General features: G+C 39.0%; 1 protein-coding gene across 2 annotated transcripts in view; it reads left to right on the top strand.

Moving 5' to 3' along the window:
- Window positions 1–20,923, top strand: part of EXT2 (exostosin glycosyltransferase 2) — a 79,135-nt gene that overhangs the window by 4,952 nt on the left and 53,260 nt on the right. For both annotated transcript variants that reach the window (XM_065636490.1, XM_065636491.1), the window contains exons 4-7: window positions 3,081–3,197; window positions 7,033–7,228; window positions 10,572–10,711; window positions 11,529–11,622. In XM_065636490.1, the coding sequence (XP_065492562.1) occupies window positions 3,081–3,197; window positions 7,033–7,228; window positions 10,572–10,711; window positions 11,529–11,622 (547 nt within the window). The remainder of the gene's footprint in view (window positions 1–3,080; window positions 3,198–7,032; window positions 7,229–10,571; window positions 10,712–11,528; window positions 11,623–20,923) is intronic.

Genomic DNA, 20,923 nt, shown 5'->3' with positions numbered 1-20,923 from the left:
TAATATTTGTGAAGTTTGCACAGGGAATGTGGCCTACTTTCTCTATTTGGTACATATCAGAGATCATATATAGCTGAATGATAGTGGACCATGAGCTTTGGTAGAGTCATGTTCTGTTGATTTGCTGTAGCACATTAATCCAGGTAGAATAAGACTTTATGCTCAAGGAGGAGTTAATTTATAAGGTATTTTTACATCTGGAAAAATCTTTAGCAAAGTTACCTCACTAAAGGGTTGTTTGTTCATGAAATCTTTAAATTCAGTTTTCAAAGACAGTATAAAAGCATTTTATTCCATAATTTCAGAGGTGGAAGTCTGCCTTGTGGACATGGAGGCTATGTTGCTGGTATTAGCTGCCAAAACATATGTAATGTCCTGACATAAAACTTGAAAAAAAGCCCTTCATTACTTGTTAATTTAGTGCTATTGAATTTGGTACAATAATGAGGATGAAAAGATTTCTTTTGCAAAGCTGCTCTGTAGCTCTAGAATGAAATGTATGAACTACGTTACTTTTTCGTTCTGCTTCAGTTGGTGAATTGGGTTTCAGTGACTTGTGAAGTTTGGCAGAAAGCTGCTGCTGATGACAGCTGGGCAGAAACATTTGGAGTGCAGACCAGTTGGGGCACTACCTGGAGAGAAAGAAGGATCAATATCTGTAGAAAAAAAATAAATGCGTGAAAAAAGTGGTGAAAAGTTGCTCAGGAACAGGCTCATTCCTCACTGATCAGTGCAATTTAAAGATTATTTGTCTTGAGTACATTAGGAGTTAATATCTCTACTCTGTTACTGCCCCTAACAATGAAAACATGAGTGGAGTTATTTAACTGGTGTTGGTTCCCTGTGGGTTTATTTAGGTAGAAGTCTGCATGGCACACACCTGCTTTCTCAAGGCTGATGAGGTGCTGTCATGTTTTCACCGGATCCAATTAAAACAATCTGGTTGTAGTTTCCCAATTAGGGGGGGGATAAAAAAAGAGGAGGGGGATATGAAGTGCAAGAACAGCAACACCCAAGCCAGTTTTTTCTCCCTGCTTGTGACTGAGTTAATATGGGTAAGACATGGAATATGCAGCTTCAAGAGTGAGACCGAGTCATAGCATTGTACATGTCACCGAAGGGGAGGTATTGGAAAGGAATCCAAAAATCATCACTTGATTGGGAACATAAATTCTCACTCAGCACATACTTGATTTATCATCCTGTTCTTGAGTTGATTTCTGCTCCTACCATAGTTTGTGTTCTGAGTGAAGAGTTATAAAGGGCAAGTTGTTTTGATTCTGTAATTGTCATCAAGGTGAAACACGTCTGTAATCCAGATCCTCTAATCTGGAGCCTGAGATTTTCGAAGAGCTGCTTAAATGACACGACTGCTTGCTTGACTACTTGGGTGAAGTCAGATGTATGGCAGAGTGGGGTTGTGGTGTTTGAACACTGAACAACTGTGCTGCAGGTCAGAGCAGGAAGCAAAGTACCCATGGGACATCTGATGGGGGTTAGAACAGGCAGAACATACATGTGTTTATCTGGGGTGTCATATTCTGATGGGAAAAAATGATAGGTCTTGCATGATAGGTATAACAATGAACTGTTGTGTAACAGCTGTGGAAAAGCTGCTTCTGCAAACACTCTGCTATGGATTTCATTCAGTGATATCTGAAAACAAGCGTATCAGCTAATGGATTGTCAATGCCTCTTCCAGTCTCGCCTTGACTTTTTGCTCTGATGTGTCTGTTCTGATTACTAATGAGACATGTATCTGCTCTGATCTGAACTGTGACAGTATGCAAGCTTGGGTTAATAAGGCTTTTGGCTATAATCATAGCTGCTGCAGTGGGTACGCCTCCTCAAGATCATTTCTGTAGGGCATAGTGTAGTGGTGTATTTGTGTTCTGCTTCTTTCCACAGAGAAGGAGAGAAACTGGAATTGGAGAAATATTTTTCTCCAAATTGCTTTGTATGGTACCTTAAGCAGACCCAGCATCCCTGGGGCAATTTAAAGTATAGCACGGCCTGCTGTTTGGTGACAAAGGTCTGAAAGTTTGATCAGCTGTTCGAGAAGTCTCACTAAAGCAGCTGAATCTGAGCTGCTTTTGGAAATAAGGATTATGTGTTCATGGTGCCACTTGGTCACTGGAGATGAAATTGCAACTAAAAAGCTGGTGTCCTCTACTAGTGTATTTCAAAGAAGCCTGATTTGGGATAGGAGATAGTAACAAGCCTGTTTTTTTTCTGGCATTGTGAATGATGAATTGCTTTCTTCTGTACACATCGTTCTTTTCTGTTTCTTAAAGCTCTTGTGTGTCGCAAAAGGTTGTCCCATCTAGAAAAAGCCGCAGACAACCAGGGTCATCCTGTTGGGATCCTAATTTATTTTTCTCAATTCCCATGCTCTCTAGCACATACTGTCCGAAGCAGCCTCTACTGTTGGAATTTCGTATCAGAACATATGGAGTTCTAGTTGTCATGTGTTTTGTTTATAGCATTTCTTGTATAATATAAAAATGAAATAAATTTTCACTGGTTTGTATGATCACTTTGAAAATACAGTTGCAAATGACTTCATTTTATTTTCCAGCCTGAGAAGTCGAGAGTCACTGTAAGCTGCCAAGATACTGTGTTATTCTACTTGGACTTGTATCTGAAATATAGCTTGTCTCTTAACACTTTGAGAGCTATGCTATACCCTATTGTTGTTCAGGCATCAAGGAATATGTTAACTAATATAAATACTTAAGAATGTATTTATTTGAAATTGACTTAGGACATCTAAGCTTGCAAAAAAGCGGAATTATCATAATGACTGCAGTAGATTAAGTTTCCCTATATTAATGCAAAAATTCTTCAGTGATCATACGCAACTGTAAGCACTCTGACTAGATCCAATCTGTCAGTAAGGCCAGTTCATGAAAAGTAAAGTGAACCGAAAAACTGCGTGAGAAATGTCACCGACAAAAGTTGAGGGAAAAACCTCAGTGCATGCGTCTTCTTGATGTTCTGGTAATGACAATCATTAAATCGCACTCCGAATCTGAATGATGTATGTACTCTGTTTAAAATTGCTTTCTGATATTTTTCAGAGCTCTGCTGGCTGGTGGAGGCTTCTCCACATGGACTTACCGGCAAGGCTATGACGTCAGTATTCCTGTTTACAGCCCGTTGTCGGGGGAAGTGGATCTGCCAGAAAGAGGACCAGGGTAATACAGTTCCCATGAATTGGGCAAAGTATATTCAATATTGTGTTTGATATGGATGCTGATGAAATATGAATATAGCTGCTAGCTTGATGGTGGTCTTGGGCAATTTTGTAACAGTTGCCGTGGTCATGCCTGGCTTGTGCTATTAAAATATATGAATATTCCGATGCTAACAGCCTTGGCTTGTCTGCCAATGTGTGTTTTAGCTATGAACTGAGGACTTTTTTGGGACTGATTCTGTTTTTCCTGCTCCAGAAACCAAGGTGTGAAATATGACAGCATGACAATGTTTCTAGTAGAGTTAGATTCAGTATTTCCAGTAAGCTGACAAGATATTTCGGATATAAATAAAACTAGGTGTTAATATGTGTGGTTTCTCTAAAGTGTGAGTAAGGCAGGGCAGTAATTCAAAGCAATATAGATTCCCTAATAAAAGATTGCTTTGGACAATTTATTTTAGGATACTTAAAAGCAAAGTAATAGCAAAAGATCACTATTGCAATGATAAAAGAAGCATGCTGTGCCTCCATTGTGACTTTAAAGACACAGAAGGGATCATGGGGATCAACACAAGTGCCTCAGATGGTATCAGCCAGTGCAAACTTTGAATGAGTAACAGGAGAACAGGAGCAAGGATGTGATCTTTACCTCCGTATGTCTTACGGCTACATTCTGTGTAAATCAGTTTAGATATTTTTGTGGTTCTGAAGTCCTTTCAGAATGACATCGATAGTTTGGAACAATAGAAGCCTGTACATACAGCTCTGAAGGGAAGAAGTTCTTGCAGAGTGAATCTTCAGGAGATTAGTGTGGTTAGCTCATGAAAAAGAAGAATGAGAGCTGATTTGATTATGAGAATAGTTATATCCAGAGCTTAGAATACTGACTTTATTTTTTCTTTTTTAAAGTAATGGAGTAAGACATAAACACGAGCAACCCCTGCACCCTTGTAGTTGGAAGTAAAGCAAGACAAGTGGGGAAAAAAGCACCAATTTTAACAAGGAATGTAATTAGCCATTAAAATGAGCTACACTGGAAAGTGCTGGTTTCTCTAATCCATTTGTATCTTCAGAACATGCGTCAGTAGAAGTCTGGAAGACATGATTTAATTGATTATGGAAGACTGCTCTTTTAATATTTCGTGAGCCTCTTAATTACATAGCTGAAAATGTTTCACTGGACAAAGTCTTACCTCTGTGATGGTTTAAAAAATGGGCAGATTGAGGCAATGGGGGTAAATGACTTGTCTGCGTATTGTGAAGATAAGTTTAGAAGCGCAGAAGCTTTAGGTCCTCTTTTCTGACAGCATCCTGTAGAGAATATGAATTGTGAAAGTTGAAAACTGTGATTGAAAGGGTGCTGCCACTATTGGACACAAAAAGGTATTGTACTTTGCCTTCAGTTGTCTTCTCCTCTGGTAAGAGCAATGCTCTTGCTGTTGCTCTGGGCTGCTTCAAGTCAGACATTGCAGTTAATTACAGGAGAAACTCGTGCGGCAGCGATTTGCTTTGCTCGCACCCCTGATGTTCCTGCTTGTGATGCCCCTGGACCAGGCCAGCGTAGGGGCACCTGTTTGCATTGCAATTGATTCTTCATAGAGCTCAGGTACTATTGCAGTCTGACACAGAGTGAAAGCTGCTTTGTGTTTCTGTCTGGAAAGCATGGACATGCTGATAGGCTTCGGCATGCACAGAACCCATTGTAAAGAGAAATGCAGTCAAATTGTTCATGTCCCTCTAGTCACCTAAATGCTCTGTCTGGTTTTAGGTTGAGTAAGAGAAACGGTTATGCAGGAGCTGATGCATGAGGCTGTGTTCTGTGAATGTGTTGGAGCTTCCATGTTCTTAAAGTTTGTTGGTTGGTTGGTTTTGGGTTTATTTGGTTTTTGTTTATTTGGTGGTTTTGCCTGTGGTTTTTTTTTGTTTTCTTGTGTGTTTTTTTTTTTTTTCTCCTGTGTGTGAGGAGCAGACTGCAGGCCCTGGACTACCATCTAGTGGCCAGTTAGTCTTGCTCATGGAAATGCATTCCCAGGTTTGATGGCTTTATGCAGGAGGAGTGTGACAAGGGATCGATTCTCAGAATTCAGACTTGCTAGGGATAAATTATTACATTCCACTACACTAGTGTGCTGTTTCCTGGGAGCTGGGACCTGCTTTCTTTGATAGCTAGATTTTAAGTGTCATAGGATGATGACAGTTTCAAGGCAAAATTTGGTTTTAAACACACATACAAACCTGCATAATTTTTAGCTGGTTATAGACACTTATTATCTCTCATCTGCAGCAGTATTTCCTTTTTTTTTAAGGCAAATCCTTTTTTCATTCTTTTTTATTATATATTTTATTACAGAGCTGAACTGAAGGGTTTCGATTTACTCTCCTTTTTAGCTGGATAGTTTAAAATATTTTAAATCTATCTCTGCTAGAAAAAAATATAGAGCTGCTGGTAGCAAGTTGGTAGCGGCTGGAGGCTTGGGGAAAAAAAGAAAGTTTAAAAAAAATTCTGTGCAAGTCTGATCTGTTAATTGGAGCAACTAAAGTGACCAGCGTGAAAAAGAGCAGAAGAGGTGAGAAAAGCCACAGGAGAGGTCTGACTTTTTGAAGTGTATGTTTGTATGTTGTGTTTTCAGAGCTGTAAATTGAAGATAGCATCATGTGGGGTAGAACTGCAATCTCAAGTGCAGGCTTTGTGTTTCCTGTGTTCCTTTGGCAGCGTGAGGGCAGGCACTCGCTGTGTGTTCCTTTCAATGGGAAACAGTCTGACTTAGCTGACCCATTTGGAAAAGAAAGTAAAGTAGATGAGTATAAAAATTACATGACATACTGTTTTCCAAAATTAACATAACTTTTTGAAGCTGCGAGCACCTGATTTGGGACAGTATTCTTGTGTGTTTTACCCGCAGTGGTAATTAGTGTCTTGAAACGCTTCAGTATTCATAGAATCATAGAATCATTTGAGTTGGAAGAGACCTTCAAAGGTCATCTAGTCCAGCCCCCCTGCAATGAGCAGGGACATCTTCAACTAGATCAGGTTGCTCAGAGCCCCGTCCAGCCTGGCCTGGAATGTCTCCAGGGATGGGGCATCTACCACCTCTCTGGGCAACCTGTGCTGGTGTTTTACCACCCTCATTGTAAAAAAATTCTTCTTCATGTCCAGTCTGAATTAATATCTAGTATTAAGGCATGCTGTAAATATTCATGGATTTTTGGAACATGGTGGGAGTTAAGAGTGAACAGGAAAATGGGCTTTCAACTTTGTCCTGAAAATGCTGCTTTATGTTGTCCAAAAGGGACAGAATTGAACCAGAGATAGTGGGGTGAGCTTGTCCTGTTGTTGCTGTCACCATATCAAGACTAAAGAAGTGCAGGGTAACTGAGTTGTCAGTTCAGTGTCTTTTTTCAATTAAAATTGGTGAGAAAATACATGGGAGGAGAAACCAGCAGCAGCATTCAGTGTCCTATCTACTTTGTTATAGTACACAAACACCAAAGAAAAGGACAAACAATCCTGGCATCAGCAGCAAGTTGTTTTAATATGTAGCTAAATAATGTTTATTTCAGTCTTTAACAGAGGTTATAATGCAAGTGCCTATTCTAATGTAATAAGCATTCTTTCCAAGTACAAATTTATTTGAAATCGTAAATAATGCTGGGCCACTTACTATCCAAGATTTAATTACATTGCATCATTGCCTTTTCCAGCTCTGTCTGAAAATACGGTCTTGGCAGTGTGTCCACATTTAGTTAGTCTTGCTCTGCTTTTCCGGGATGGAAGGAAATGTGTTCTAGACCATCTTGGAATTAAACTCACAGGTAACCTTGCTGTGGGATTTCAGTCCTCGCAGGTATTTCATTCTATCATCTCAAATGGCTCTGCACCCAGAGTACCGGTCTGAATTGGAAGCTCTTCAAGCTGAGAATGGGGAATCAGTGTTGATCCTAGACAAATGTACAAATCTGTCAGATGGGGTCCCTGCTGTTCGCAAGCGCTGTCACAAGAATCAAGTCTTTGATTATCCTCAAGTGCTTCAGGTAAGGCTGTCTCTCCTGCAAACTTCTCTTCCCCTTGGTGATTGCCTTAGCAGAAGAGCTGCTCCTCTTCAGCCCTGGTAGGGTACTTCCTTGTGTTTAGTTAAGGTGCTGGCTATCTTTTGAAATGGTGTAATTCATAGCTTGGATGCTATATCCTAACTTTGTTCTTATTTTTAAGAGGGCCAAGAACTATGTACCGAAACTGATATGCAGACTACACTGCAATTTGAAAACACTGCTTATACATAGATCAGCTTCATGAGATTGGTCATCGTAGTCTTCTAGCTATACATGAAAATGTCATGTAAACTTAAAAAATGATACTAAGATACTACCGAATCCAGCCACAATGGGAGGAGAAACTTTTGGAGGCCAGACAAAATTGCTTACTTTAAAATTCAGGAAGAACGTTGGAATCTACACCCTCCAGAATAACTGGAAAAATGACCTTCAGCAGGCATGAATTTGGAATTGATTTCTTACAGTCCAAGCCTTGCTAGATGGGGATTGGAACAGAAGATGGCTTTGTCAATTGGAGGGAATGTTAAAATGAACTTCAAAGACTCTATGCCTGGACTTATTTGGGGGCAAAAAAGAGTGCTACATTTAAGGAGAGTTGGTCAGATTATATTTTTTTATATGCAGCTTAGTAGTTAAACCCTACAAAATTCTCTGTATAGATATGACAGACTGAGCTAGAAGACTTGTCAGCATACAGCTATGAAAACATCTAGGTGAAATGTCTTTCATGGCCTTGGCCCAACTTCCAGAGGCCTTTTGAGGTGTGAGTGAAGATAAAACTAGATAGCGTTCTCAGACCCCTGTGTCTCTTGGCAATTCACTGACAGAGAGGTGCTTTGGCATGCACTATGGTGAAGGGAGTTACGCCATAGGCCACTGTGCTCTGTCTGTGGCCACCAGCACATAATCCGTCTTTGAACTTCGCCAAATGATGATAAAATAACAAACAAGCTGAGGAAAGGCCAAGTTTCCACCCCTTCTGTTATGTTTTGTAGGAAATATGTTTAAAATTCCTTGTGGAGGAGGGGGAGAGGGAGGAAAGGGTCACTCCGAGTCCTAAACTTCCAGCCAAAAGAAAAGAAATATTTATTTGCTTTATTTCTTTAAATACAGACTAGATTGCTCAAGGATAGCAAGTCAGGGAATCTATATCTATATCTTGCTATATATGATTTTATAACTCAGAAGAGAGCTGGCACATGCCGAGATTGTTAAAATACTTTCCTTTGCAGAGCCCCGCATCTCCCTTTGGAATGTCTGGCTGATAACAGTGGTGATGCGAGGAGATGTATTTATAGTAACCTTTGTCTAGACAGGAAAAATGGTTATCTGGGCAGATGAGCATGTGTGTCCACATCTGGGCTTCTGGTTTTTTTCTCTCCCAGGCTAGAGACTAGAGTCTCTTCCACCTGCTGCTGTGTGATCTAGTGAGTCAATGGTTAAAATGTGTGTTCATTCTCTCTGCTCCTTCCATTCCCTGCACCCTCTTTTCCTTCTCTTCCTGACAGAGTGGGGGAAGGGGGACTGTGATCCCAGTTCAGACTTTCCAGCGCTGCCTTTGCAGACTTCCTACTAGCCAGGCTCTGGGCTTCTGGGTTGTTAAATCTTCCTGTTCTCAGTCTTCTCTTGGAGCCTTTTAGTGCTCTATGGGTATGAACACAGCTCTCATGATTGCATTAGGAAACAAGTGAAGAGCCAGGAAACCCTCTTGTATTTCCTAGTTCCATTTTGATGTTTTGCTGCCTGCTGAGCCTCCTGGCTCCTTTTCCTCAGGCCACAGAACACAAGTGGGAAAGATGTTTTCTTATCTGTAGGAGCCCCTGCACCAACTTTAGAATTTCTTTCTTAGACCTAGGGATAATAGTGACTTGGGCTTCTTCCTTGTTTGTGTAGCTGAACTCTACAAGCATTTATTTTGCAATCTTGAATCTGTAGCAAGGTTCCTCAGTGGCAATGAGAACTGAAGTCCCTATTTACAGGATGAGTGCAGCATAGTCAAGAAGTCTTCTCTGCTGCAGTTTAAGCTCATGACTATTTGTCTCGTTTGTTGTGGACATGAGTAAGCGGATTATATTCTTCCTTTTTGCATCAACTTTTTATATCTTTGGAGCTCCCTTTAGCAAACTTCCTCCTGCCCTCACCCCTTCAGAATAAGTAGTATCAATATAGTCGGTCTTTCCTTGTAGATCATACTTTCAAGGTAAGTAATCATCCTTTCTTTTACCCCTGGAAGTGCATTGCCCAAGACTGATGACACTACTCTGAGGTCTTTTGTTACTGAGAAGAGTGAGCAATTCCTTCAGCTCTCTTATATTGTACTTTTTTTTGCATTCTAATACAACCTGTGGGTGGAGTGGTTTGTTTTTTCAACAACACAACATTGCTGACACATGAATATCCTTTCTTTTTCCTGTCCTTTTGTAGGGAATGTCCTCTTCTGCAAAGTGCAAAACCTAGCCAGTTACGTCATGCTTTATATTTGTGCAGTTGGTTATTTTTTTCAGTGTTGAACGCTATACGTATCGATAATTTTTTAGTCAATTTGTGCATATGTCAAACTAATTGTGTTATCCGTTGTGCTTGCTAATCCTACAAAATCCTAGGTATTTGATCTAATAAGAATGGTCTTAATTCTGCTACTTGGTTAACTGAGGGACCTGTTGGATACTGTTGTACCTCGCAAAGGATATTGGTCCATCACTGTTTTACCTGTGAGCCACAGCTAACTGCTTTATAGTTAGAGTTCCATAACTATAATTTATTTAACTACAAAGCTTATAACAGCTTTATCTAGCCCATGCTTTCTTAATTTGCCTATGAAAATGCTGTCAAAGATGATGTCAGATGCCTTTTTAAGTTGAGATACGAAATCTGTTACTTGCTATCCTAGAGTTGGATTGCCCTATAATGGAAGAAAATCAGGTTGGCTGTATAGAGTTTGTACTCAGGGAGTTCATATTGATTGTTGCTCCTCTTGTTAGGCCAAACTTTCAAAATGTTTAACTTATTTTTACCCTTGAATTTTTTCAGTTAGAGAAATCGGCCGTTAAAATAAAGCATAGAATAGCCCCTTTAGCTGATTTCTCATCTCTCCACTTGTGTTTTTGAGCATCTGAAAGATAAAGTTGCATAATTACTTTGACTTAGCTAATAATTCAGAATACGTTGGTTGCACAGAGCAAGCCAATTTTCCTTTTGACTGTATTTTTTATGAGGGGGCGAGCAGGAAACCATAACGCGTACATGCACACACACACTTATAATACAAATCTAACATTTTCTTATTTTCCTCATCTGTATGTTGGATACCATCTGTTGACAGGAGTCTACGTTCTGTGTCGTTCTACGTGGAGCCCGCCTGGGACAGGCTGTGCTCAGCGATGTTCTTCAAGCTGGATGTGTCCCAGTCATCATTGCTGACTCCTACATTTTACCTTTCTCTGAGGTTCTGGACTGGAAGAGGTCTGTATCTTCACTATTGTACATCAAACTACTGCATAAGAGACTTCATTGCATTCAGTGATTTGAATAAAATCTGGTGATGTGTCAAGGGGGTTACAGGGAATAGAATATAGAGTAAGATACATGCAGTGTTTGCCCTTAATATATTACACATCTAAAATCGGAGAGGAAAACAAGTGAGGCAGAGATGACAGCGCATTTGGTTATCCTGTAGCCAATTATATTTCTTCTAAAACAGACTTGCTTTATATTGAATTCAGTGGGGGCTGGTCTGCATTCAGGCTGTTTTAAGAAAAGTATATGCTAAAAATTGCATCATGTAAATGCTAAATTCTCTATATTGTATCATGATTTCTAAGTTCAACTGAGACTGAAAGGTAAATTATTTATAACTGAGTACACCATTACTTGATCTTAGGTTAATACGTACAAAAATTACTATTTTGTATGCATAGCACTGTATATGCTATTGCTGTTCTGTCACTCCAAACATTCAGCTAGCAGCAAGTCATTGGCAATCCAGAGATGAGAATTCAGGATTTCTGGGGCTCCTTGTCTTCCATATTTATTAAATTGTCTGTACAGATCAGTTTAGACTTCCGTGGCATTATCTGTGGGCAGACTGACTGGTGTTTTGAAGGAACTAATACAGAATAATTAATTACACTGAGAGAAGACTGTTTCTTTCTGCTAATATCTTTTGAACGTGTCTTATTGGAATAAGACAAAATTCTGAGTTTGAAAAGCTGTTGACATCTTTTATTGCAGAACTTCTTTCTTCTCATCTTATAATTTGTTTTCTGATTTTTGTGTATAGAGCCTCTGTTGTGATCCCTGAAGAAAAGATGCCTGAAATGTACAGTATTCTGCAAAGTGTCCCTCAGCGACAGATTGAAGAGATGCAAAGACAGGTAAAATAATGTACTGTATTTAAATTCTTTTCCTTTATTTATGGTTGGAGTGTAGGTTCATACACCTGCCTTACTATGAAATCAGTTGTAATGCAGAAGCATCCATTGTACTCTCATGTTGATATTTTGGTAACTCAACCCTCTTCTTTCTTTATGCTAAACATACTGATTCACCCTTACTTTTCAATGTTGTGTCTCTGCCCATCACTGGTGCAGCTAAATGTGTTGAACAGCAGCTGTTGGTCAGTACTACAGTGCTCATCAAGTCAGGAAGTTAAGAATATTGTGTATGATTGCAATTGCAGGAGAACACTTCAGTTGGCACATTTCAGTTACTCTGAGTGGATTTTCTCCCACCTGCTATGTTAGTGTACATGCTATTGGGAAATATATTACAGGATCTTTAGCATCCACAGTCAGCAGCAGCTCTCCTGAAATGTGAAACTGAGTTTTTGACTATCTGCTTTTTCATGTAAAGATCATATGGTATTTGCGATGAGTGGAGACTGACAGTTTCTACCAATGTAGTCAAACTCCACTTTCATTAATTTCACTTTTTCTTGTGTCACCTCTGCTTTCTTAACATATCCTGGGATGGAAGCTCTCCCTCAAGGCAGGTGTGCTGCCTACTATCATATATTATCATGTTTCTGATGAAATCACTGTGTATTTTTCTTTCTTTTTATTCTACATGGTATTTAAGTTGTATGAAAGAAGTTCAGTAGTCTGTCTTTATCTCAAGAGCAGCTTTGGTTTGTAGATAAATTGTAATAACTCAAAATGGGAGAGAAGCATTACGCGCAAAATGTTTTAAATATTTTAACTAAGTTGACAATTCCTGTGAAAGGGAAATTTTACTTATTTGGTGACTGGAAGAGCTGATATCATGAACTGTCCAGACTCGTGAATGAAGTCTATGTGAGCTGGGTGTATCGTCAAAAGTAAATGTCTTCTAGTTCACTCCAGTTGATGCCGATTCCTGTTTATTAGCTTTGCTGTTATGGACACTGTCATCATCAGTTGCTTTAGTTCTAGAGCTCACACGTGAAGTGCAAGCTCAGCAGATAAGGATTGTTAGCCGTGCGAGGATTTTCACAAAGTACGAAGAGTTTTGTTATTGGGTTAGGAGACAGGATTCAACCATGTTGTTGTTTTGGTGGCTGAAATATATAGGTGACGTTTTTGGGCTGGAGAAGAAGAAAGATGTTAACATAGATTGTAAACTTGTATCTAGGATTTTTCATTCTTGTCACCTTATTGTACCTGACCAAATATTGCTATAAGGTAGGGAGATACTGTTATTGTTTTTCCTGATGAGGAACTGAGGCATAGAGGAAGTCAGAGCTATGTATGTAGGGAAAAAGTAAATTATCTGATCTCAGGTGACTTTTCAAGACACGTGGGATTTCTGTCGTTGAATTTCTGCAAAAATCGTCAAGACATTTTTCTGAAATTCCCTTATACAACGTTAGTGACAAAGTCATGTTTTGTGTAGTCTTTATAAAAAATAACCCAAGGCATGGTTTTTCAGGGTGTAGCCTACAACACTCTAATTATTTCTACCTAGACAGTGCTAAAAGCTGCACAGTGTATATTAATGCTGGGTATGTGTGTAGAAAATACTCTCAAATTTACTGGTAAATCTTTTCATGCCTGAGTTGGGTTGCCAGGCTCACTTCATTCTCTATACAGAGAGTCTGCAAATATCACAGCAACCATCAGGGGTCTCCTTTCTCTTTAAGTCCCTTAACACAAATGATCTACTATATTTTGGTGAGGCCCACTGGCAGCATCAAGTTGCCACCAGGGATGACAAGTGAAAAAGTATCATTGTTGTTATAGCTCCTAGAAACATGATTTTGATTTCTTTTATTTTATTTTTTCTCTGATATGAATGTAGAAATGTTAACGCTAGGAAGTTTTGCCTAATAAAGCTTTAAAGCTGACATTAATAATCTGTTAAAGTGTGTATTGATTTTCTTGTTCGTTTCACTAATATAATGAAATAATAATTTCAGGACAGCGTTCTTCTTCTACAGAGAATGCATTTGACAAAAAACTGCAAACAGAAACAGACAAAGAAAACCTCAAACATTCACAGTGAAACAAACCAACAAAAACCCCCTTTGATTCAGATGATCTATAAATTACCTATATTATCTATAACTCCATAATATTAAGTTAAAATAGAAGAGTATTTTAATACCCAAAATGTAATTCTAGTCTGTGTCTGCAGTGAATTTTTGTGGCACATAAAATTCTGCAAGGGGAGACAATATGTTTTTGATAAAGACTTGTGAAACACGCTTTGCCAGTACCTGCTGATTAATGTACTTTTTCAGTAAATTAAGAAACCAGTTGGCATTTTCTGATATGAGTGTGGTTGAGATCATCTTTTTAGCCAAACAGAACAGGTCCTTGCTCTAAATTTCTCCTAGTTTTTAGTAAGATGAAACATGCATTCATCATACCTATCAGACTTTCTGGGTCTGATAACCTTTGTGGGGTTGGAGCCTTGCTGTCCCACTACTGTGGTTTCAATGGTTGTCTTGATTATGACATAATTCTTATCCTTAGTTGGAAAACCTCATAATTAAAACAAATTTTATTGTAAATGTTAGCTTGCCAGTTTTCTTTGTTGATTAGGTACTCTTCTTGTATAGTATTTTATTGCAGCTGATTCTCTGGAGATCAGGCGTCAAGGTTAATGTGTGTGTGTATAAATATATACACACACATATATGTATATATAATTTTTTTCCAAGTTGAAACAGATTATCTGCATTTAATGAATAAACTTCTCTATGCTTAATTTTTGCTTTGTTTCTGGAAGTACTTCTAGCTATACATCTGCTGGAGAAGAGAGGAAGGGTCTTAAAGAGAAGTTGTTACATTTAAAATACAAAAGAGCCTGTATTTGAAAATACAGTTTGTATATTTGAAACTATAGTTTGTACACTGATCATGAGCGTCGCACAATACTGTCATGAAGAGGATGAAATACAAGTGCTTTAGCTTTGGAGTTATCATCTGCTTGGATCTACAGCTGGTATGACCTGGGCTGTGATTTCCTATAATGCAACTTTGTTTTGCTCAATTGTTTTGTCAGACAGTACTTGTTATAAACCAGGAAAGAGGTTTATTGGTTTGAGCAGAGCTGGAATGTGGGAAATCAAAATTAATTTCTACTGTCCTGCATTATGCCTGATTGTGCTGAGATCTCTGGAGATTAGCCATATTGACTTATGCTTTTATTGTTCAAACTTGCAGAACACTTTGCCCTCAACAATTCCTGGTTCAGGTTCCTGTCTTTTGTCACAAAAAGGAATAGTTTCTGTGCTCATAGCCTAGTTGTGAAAAATTGTTACATATTTCCAATACTACATGTACAGCCTATGTCCATGAGAACTGTAGACTAGCATATGATAACTCTTATAAAAACTCTAACATATTGACCATCACAAAGAGCCTCTGCTAGTTGAGCTGCTAAAATTAATAGCAGTCCAGATGAAACTTATGCATCTCTGGGATTGCTGTCTTGTCTGTTTTCTACAGTAATGTTGTCATTCTCGTTTTCTTTGAAGCTTCCTTGAACCATCCCCCTCTCACAAATAGTTCCATATGGTGTCTGAAACCCTGGCCGAAGTGCCCCAAGGCGAGTCGATAAGCAGCTTAGCTGTACAGCTAGTGATCGAGCAGACTTGATGCTACACCCTTATTCTTTCATTTTCTCTGCACCACAAAGCAGCACCCAGGCAACAGCAAAGTTGTAGAAGTGGAGGGGCAAGAAATAGCAGTAAATGTAGTAGACCTCTGATAGAGAGTGAAATTTGAGATTTCCTCTTGCTCCTGAAGACAAATAAAATAGGGAAAGAAAGAAAGAAAGAAAGAAAGAGAAAGAAAGACGCAGCTTTGCTGGTATCTGCGTATCCCATGCCTTGTATAGTTTCCTTCCCAACAGAGTTTTTCAAGTGCTTTCCTTTGAAAGCCTGTTAATCTCTAGAAACATATCACCACTGTAGCTCATACATAAATGTCTTTAACTTGTATGAAAGTTTTTCACAACTGATATCTGAGCCTCTGTGCCTTTTTTTCCCTTCTTTTTGTGAGATGAATCTGTCTATCTCAATATACATACATTTTGTAAATGGTTTTCCTCACTAAATATCAACAACTTGGAAGTCTTAACACAGGCTTGTAAAGGCATAGGGTCAGAATATGAAAGTACTCTGCTATGGGAATAGAAAAGTTATTCCTCTGTTTATTTAGGCATTCTTTCTCACTGAATGGATTTTAGGTAAGGAGTTTATTTTCAAAATAAGGTTTCGTGTGCCTGTTCCATTTTGACTTCATAACACTCCTCACCTCCCAAAAATAAAAATTTGGATTGATATCTAGTCTGGAAGACTGAATGACTTTGTGAGCTCTGATAGTACAAGAATGAAGAGCTAGTGTTCTTGAGCGCAGGAATTCTTTTCATCCTAGTTTCCTAGGGAAACAAGGGTATGATCAGATTAAACATTCATGCTGTTTTCTCTTCTGGTTTCTGCTATTGTCCAGTTTTGACCCAACTTACAGAGAGACGGATATCTTGGAGATAAGAAATTCCATAAAATTAAGTAGCTGTGTAGAAGATGAGCACCCCAGGAGCGCATGGTTTTTAAGGAAAAAGTTGCAGCTTCACCTAACATTAGTAGAAAAACCCCTTGCAGCTACGCCTTATGAATGATTCTGCTTTGGGAAAGGTTTTGTTTGGAACTGGCACATCTTAAGCCAAAGAAATTCAGGTGTAGCATGACCAAATGGTAAAGTGACAAACAAAATTCACTTAAAGAAAGGGGATATGTGAAAGGAAAACCAGCCTTCTCATAGGCAGTGATGGCTTGTCAGCTAGGTATGGTCATTGGAAAAGAGTTCTTAGAGCCGTAATAAATAGTTATGTGGAAAAAGAAGTTTCATGGTCAGTCATGGTCAAAAAAAGTAAAATAAAGAATTTTTAGAAAAGTAGTGGAGAACAAATGGAAAATACTATGCCACTGCCCAAATCGGTTTTATGTCTGCACCCTGAATACAATTCATAGTTACAGTGCTCCCATATTAAAAAGGATATAATAGACGAGGGTGATCAAAGATTTCAAGAGAAGAGTGATGAAACATGAATGCTCTTCATCTTGAAGGTGAGTGATTTGGGATAAAATGAGGAGCAAGAATATGATACATAACTATAAAATAAGAAGGTCATGAAGAACATAGAGGGACGTGACTGTACATTGTTTGATACAGTTTGATTTGGTGTTCCCTCGGAATTGTATTATTGGGAATCTGGTCTAAAAAATAAAAAAAGAGATGATCTTTTCCCAGAACTAGTAGATAGTCTGTGGGACTCACTGCTTCAGCATTTGGTATGAGTGAGGAGTTTTTATTGCTGTAAAGGGTAAATGAAGAAATACAGAGAAGGAAAATCTGTCAGAGTTGGATGCAAAGGTATCCCTCTGGCTTAGGAAGTTCCCGAGTTGCAGACTGCAGAAGGCGGGAGAGGACTTTGGGGCAGTGATGCAACTTAAGGACTCAGGTTTGATATTATAATGCCTTGATATTATAACGCCTTGGGGATTAACCCTGTCAGATCATCAGTGTTGTTTTAAATGCATCTTAGCTTCACTGGTTGCCAAACACTTCAGTGGGAGAATGTTGACCCTGATGTCCATTCATGCAAAGGAGGAAACTTAACAACTCACTTTCCTGAAGCCCCACAAGATACTCTTGTCAAATAGTGGCCACACAGCAGTCTTGATTTAGATAATCACGATCTCTTGTCGTTTCAACCCATGTGGACAATTAAAAGCTGCAAAGGGAGTTAAATTAAGTTTAAAAAAATGTGGATAGAAAACATGTAGTTTGCGATGTTTTGTTCCCACAGTTGGAATACCTGGACAAGCTATTGTGTTTTTTCTAGTGCACGTCCCATGTGCCTCGGCCCTGACCTGACAAAGAGTTCGGACTCTGGGTCAAACAGAGCTGAGGACACACGTATAAATCAATGACTTGTTTTAGTGCCACGTTAAAACAACATGAGTGGCTGGCTTTTCTGACCCCTCCTCTCTTTCATTTAATGTGCTTCTTTGGCTCTTCTTTAAAGAGGGCTCTGTAGAGTAATTTCAGCTCTTATCAGCTTGCTGACAGCTATATGAGCCTTTCTGCTGGCTCCAGGCAATCGCTGCCGGCGTGTGAAACATCCCATTCTTGCAGCGAAATGGTCCTGGATAGAGTTAAAGCGAATGGGTGGTGGACTTTTCCTGTGGGTGGTGCAGCTCACATGAAAGGGATGGGATTTAGTTCTTGTTAGCCAATTTAACAGAACTTCATTTCAATATCTGGGCACTGGGAGCTCTTTGAGCATAGTTAGATTTTTACAAGTGCTTTTAATGAGAATATTCAACTTCCAGCTGCAGTTCTTTCCCTGACAGGGAACAGCTTCTGTCTCGGGGTTCTTTAGACTCATCATTATCAAATTTAAATGAACTTTCATCTGTCTGCCATTTGTAGCATTTTAAGGAGTGTGATGGGAGAGGCTAACCCTGCTTTAATCCTCCCAGAGTGCTTCAGTGGGGCTCTGGGTCCTCCATAAATGTCAGGCCTGGACAATTTGCTATCTTATCAGATGCACTGAAGTTAGTTCCAGCCCTCTCGCCCCTCCCCCAGAGGAAAGATTTGTTGCTGCAAACAGCGAAGGAAAGAGAAAACTTTTTCCTGACTTATTGCCAGCATCGCCAGGGGAGTTGCAGAATCCTTGGCATTTATATATGAGACTTTCATTGCTCTCCCCTCTTCATTTGTTGCAGAGAGTATCCTTATCCTATATTTTTTTCTTTCCTATTGTCTGTTGTGCCCTGTTGCTTTCCAGAATCAAGAAAACTGGTTTTGTGCCTCATGTATTATAGAGTGGTCTTCGTGTCATTTCTGAGAGCTCAGAAGTTAGACAGCAGTCAGCAACTCGATTAATAATTTTTATAGGACGCAGTTGTGCTGCCTTTGTATCTAGATTTGCAGCCTCTAAACAACAAAGATAAACTTCAAGTCTAAGAGGGAAATTATGCTATTTTAAGACACAATTATTTTTGGTTCTTAAGATTAGATTTTAAGAGTCTGTATGTTTTTTGCAAAGTGGGCTTTTGGTGCTTATCCTTTGCTGATTGCTATACGCAGCTTGGATATACTACAGATAGATCCCGATGATCCAAAAATTGGAAAGGCATGTACTTCTTTTAGAAAGAATGTTTGAAAATATTTTGTCATGCATGTGGAGCAGTTAGCTGCAGATAAGTGGATGATTAAGCGTCTCTCCTGGTGTTTCACTCATTCTTTGTTACTCTGTGCTCTCCCTCTGCTGCTGCTTAGTCTGTACCACATCACGTTTCTGTATAAAATTCACTTTTTCCACTTACCCCTTCATTATTGAAAGTGTTACAACTTTAGCATTTACAAATATAGTATAAATACTCTGCACTGCTCTAGTAATTGGCATGTGAGTATATTAAATATTAGTAGTAAATACACCTTGGTCTTGTATTCATTTTACTGATGCATGGATAGAGATATAATTAATTTGTACAAGGTAAATAATAATATTAGTAATGGAATTTAGAACTACTGGATCCTGTTTTAATGACTAAATCAAATGTATCTTACAACAGAGTAGGAAAGTTTGGCTTTTAAGTTGCAAAGGTTTTACATGTTCTATAGAAAGAGTCTGCTGCCAGATAATCTTTAGGTGGCTTTTCCTTTAATCTTTGTCTGTAAATTGTGCAGAAATATCTAACAGTTTCTTGGATGCCTGTCTATAGGAAAATTATGTATGTTTGTTACAAATGGAAAAGTGGGCTGTGCTAGGAATATACTATAATGCCCTTTGGCTTGCAAATGGTATAACTTGCATCTGGGGGTTGGCTCCTTCCTTTCCCCTCTGCTCCTCTCTTTTTTTTTTTTTTTTCCCATTAGCTGACAATTTTGAATGCTCTTTAGAAATGAAAACGACACCTGGCATATTAGTTGTCTTTGAATACATATTCTATGCTGGTGACTTAAACCTGTACAGATGTTCTGGAGAGGAGGATTGTAGAGGGCATGCGTATCGCAGAATACTAATAATGGAGTAGGGAATCATGGATAGAAGTTGTTAGGTTATGGCTAAGCTTAAGAAATACAGTTTCCTGCAACTGGACCTAGCCAGTAATGGAATTCTGGTCCCAGGGTGTCCACAGAATACTTCATCTCGGTTCCCTCACACAACACACTCTACCATTAAATGCTTCCCAACACTGTAGCAAACGACAGCAAAAAATGTCAGTGGTGCCTGTTGAGGCACTGGGTGGAACTCTCCTGATCCTGAGTTTGGTGGTTGGGTTAAGCCTCAGTGTGAATGCAACAGCCATTTTCCAGCTGTCTGAAATGCTGCAGTCAGCTGGCAGCACCAAGGCCGGGCTCTGTGCTCTGCCTCTTGCCACTCTTTTGTTTCTGATCTGTTTCCACCTGTGTTTAGTTGCCAGTTCTTCAGGGAATCGCCCAAGATGTGAGTTCCCTCTGTTGCAGAGGCCATGTTATCTATGCATCGAGGGGAGAGGGAAAACAAACAACTCCTTCTTTATGTTTTTAATTGCTTAGATGAAGCAAAAGTTTAATACAGAATAAATATGCAAATGCTGATCAGTGGTGTACTTTCCATCTTTTTTGGGGGGGTAGCAAGGACTTCTGTAATAAGCTTTAATGTTTATCTTTGAGATTACTTCTCTTATTTACAAAATTTGCCTTCATACAGTAAAGAATATTGCTCTTCAGCATGCTATTTCAGTTGTTTGGCAAGATAAAATAAATAACCCTTGTTGATGTCTATTATTTTGTCCATGTAAAATTATTTTCAACCGTATTCCTTTGCAGTGTGACCGCCACATAGTATTATCGCAACCAGCAATTATCAATTAACTTCTATACTTCATCAGACAGCCATACAGCCATGCACAGTTTGAGTCATGAAGGATGAGGTATTTTTACATAGCTTGAGCTTACATCACTTATTCTTAAGGTAGGGAGGAAAAAAGCAGCGCCATGTCCTAAATGAAGTTTTCCCAATAGATATAAAAAAAACTCCAAACACCTCAAACAATAAAACACCACTGCCAGTTGTTCAGCTTTTATCCTCATAGAAGTCAGTAAGATATATCTCTGTTCAAGTAATGCTGACAGTAACGTCTGTGGTTAAAGTTGTCCAATGTTGAGTACTCTGTGTATGGGAGTATGTATATGT

Source organism: Caloenas nicobarica, chromosome 5, assembly GCF_036013445.1.
Source record: "Caloenas nicobarica isolate bCalNic1 chromosome 5, bCalNic1.hap1, whole genome shotgun sequence".
Classification (NCBI taxonomy): Eukaryota; Metazoa; Chordata; class Aves; order Columbiformes; family Columbidae; genus Caloenas; species Caloenas nicobarica.
Note: the sequence above shows the minus strand (reverse complement) of the source record. Positions and strands in the feature narration are given on the sequence as shown.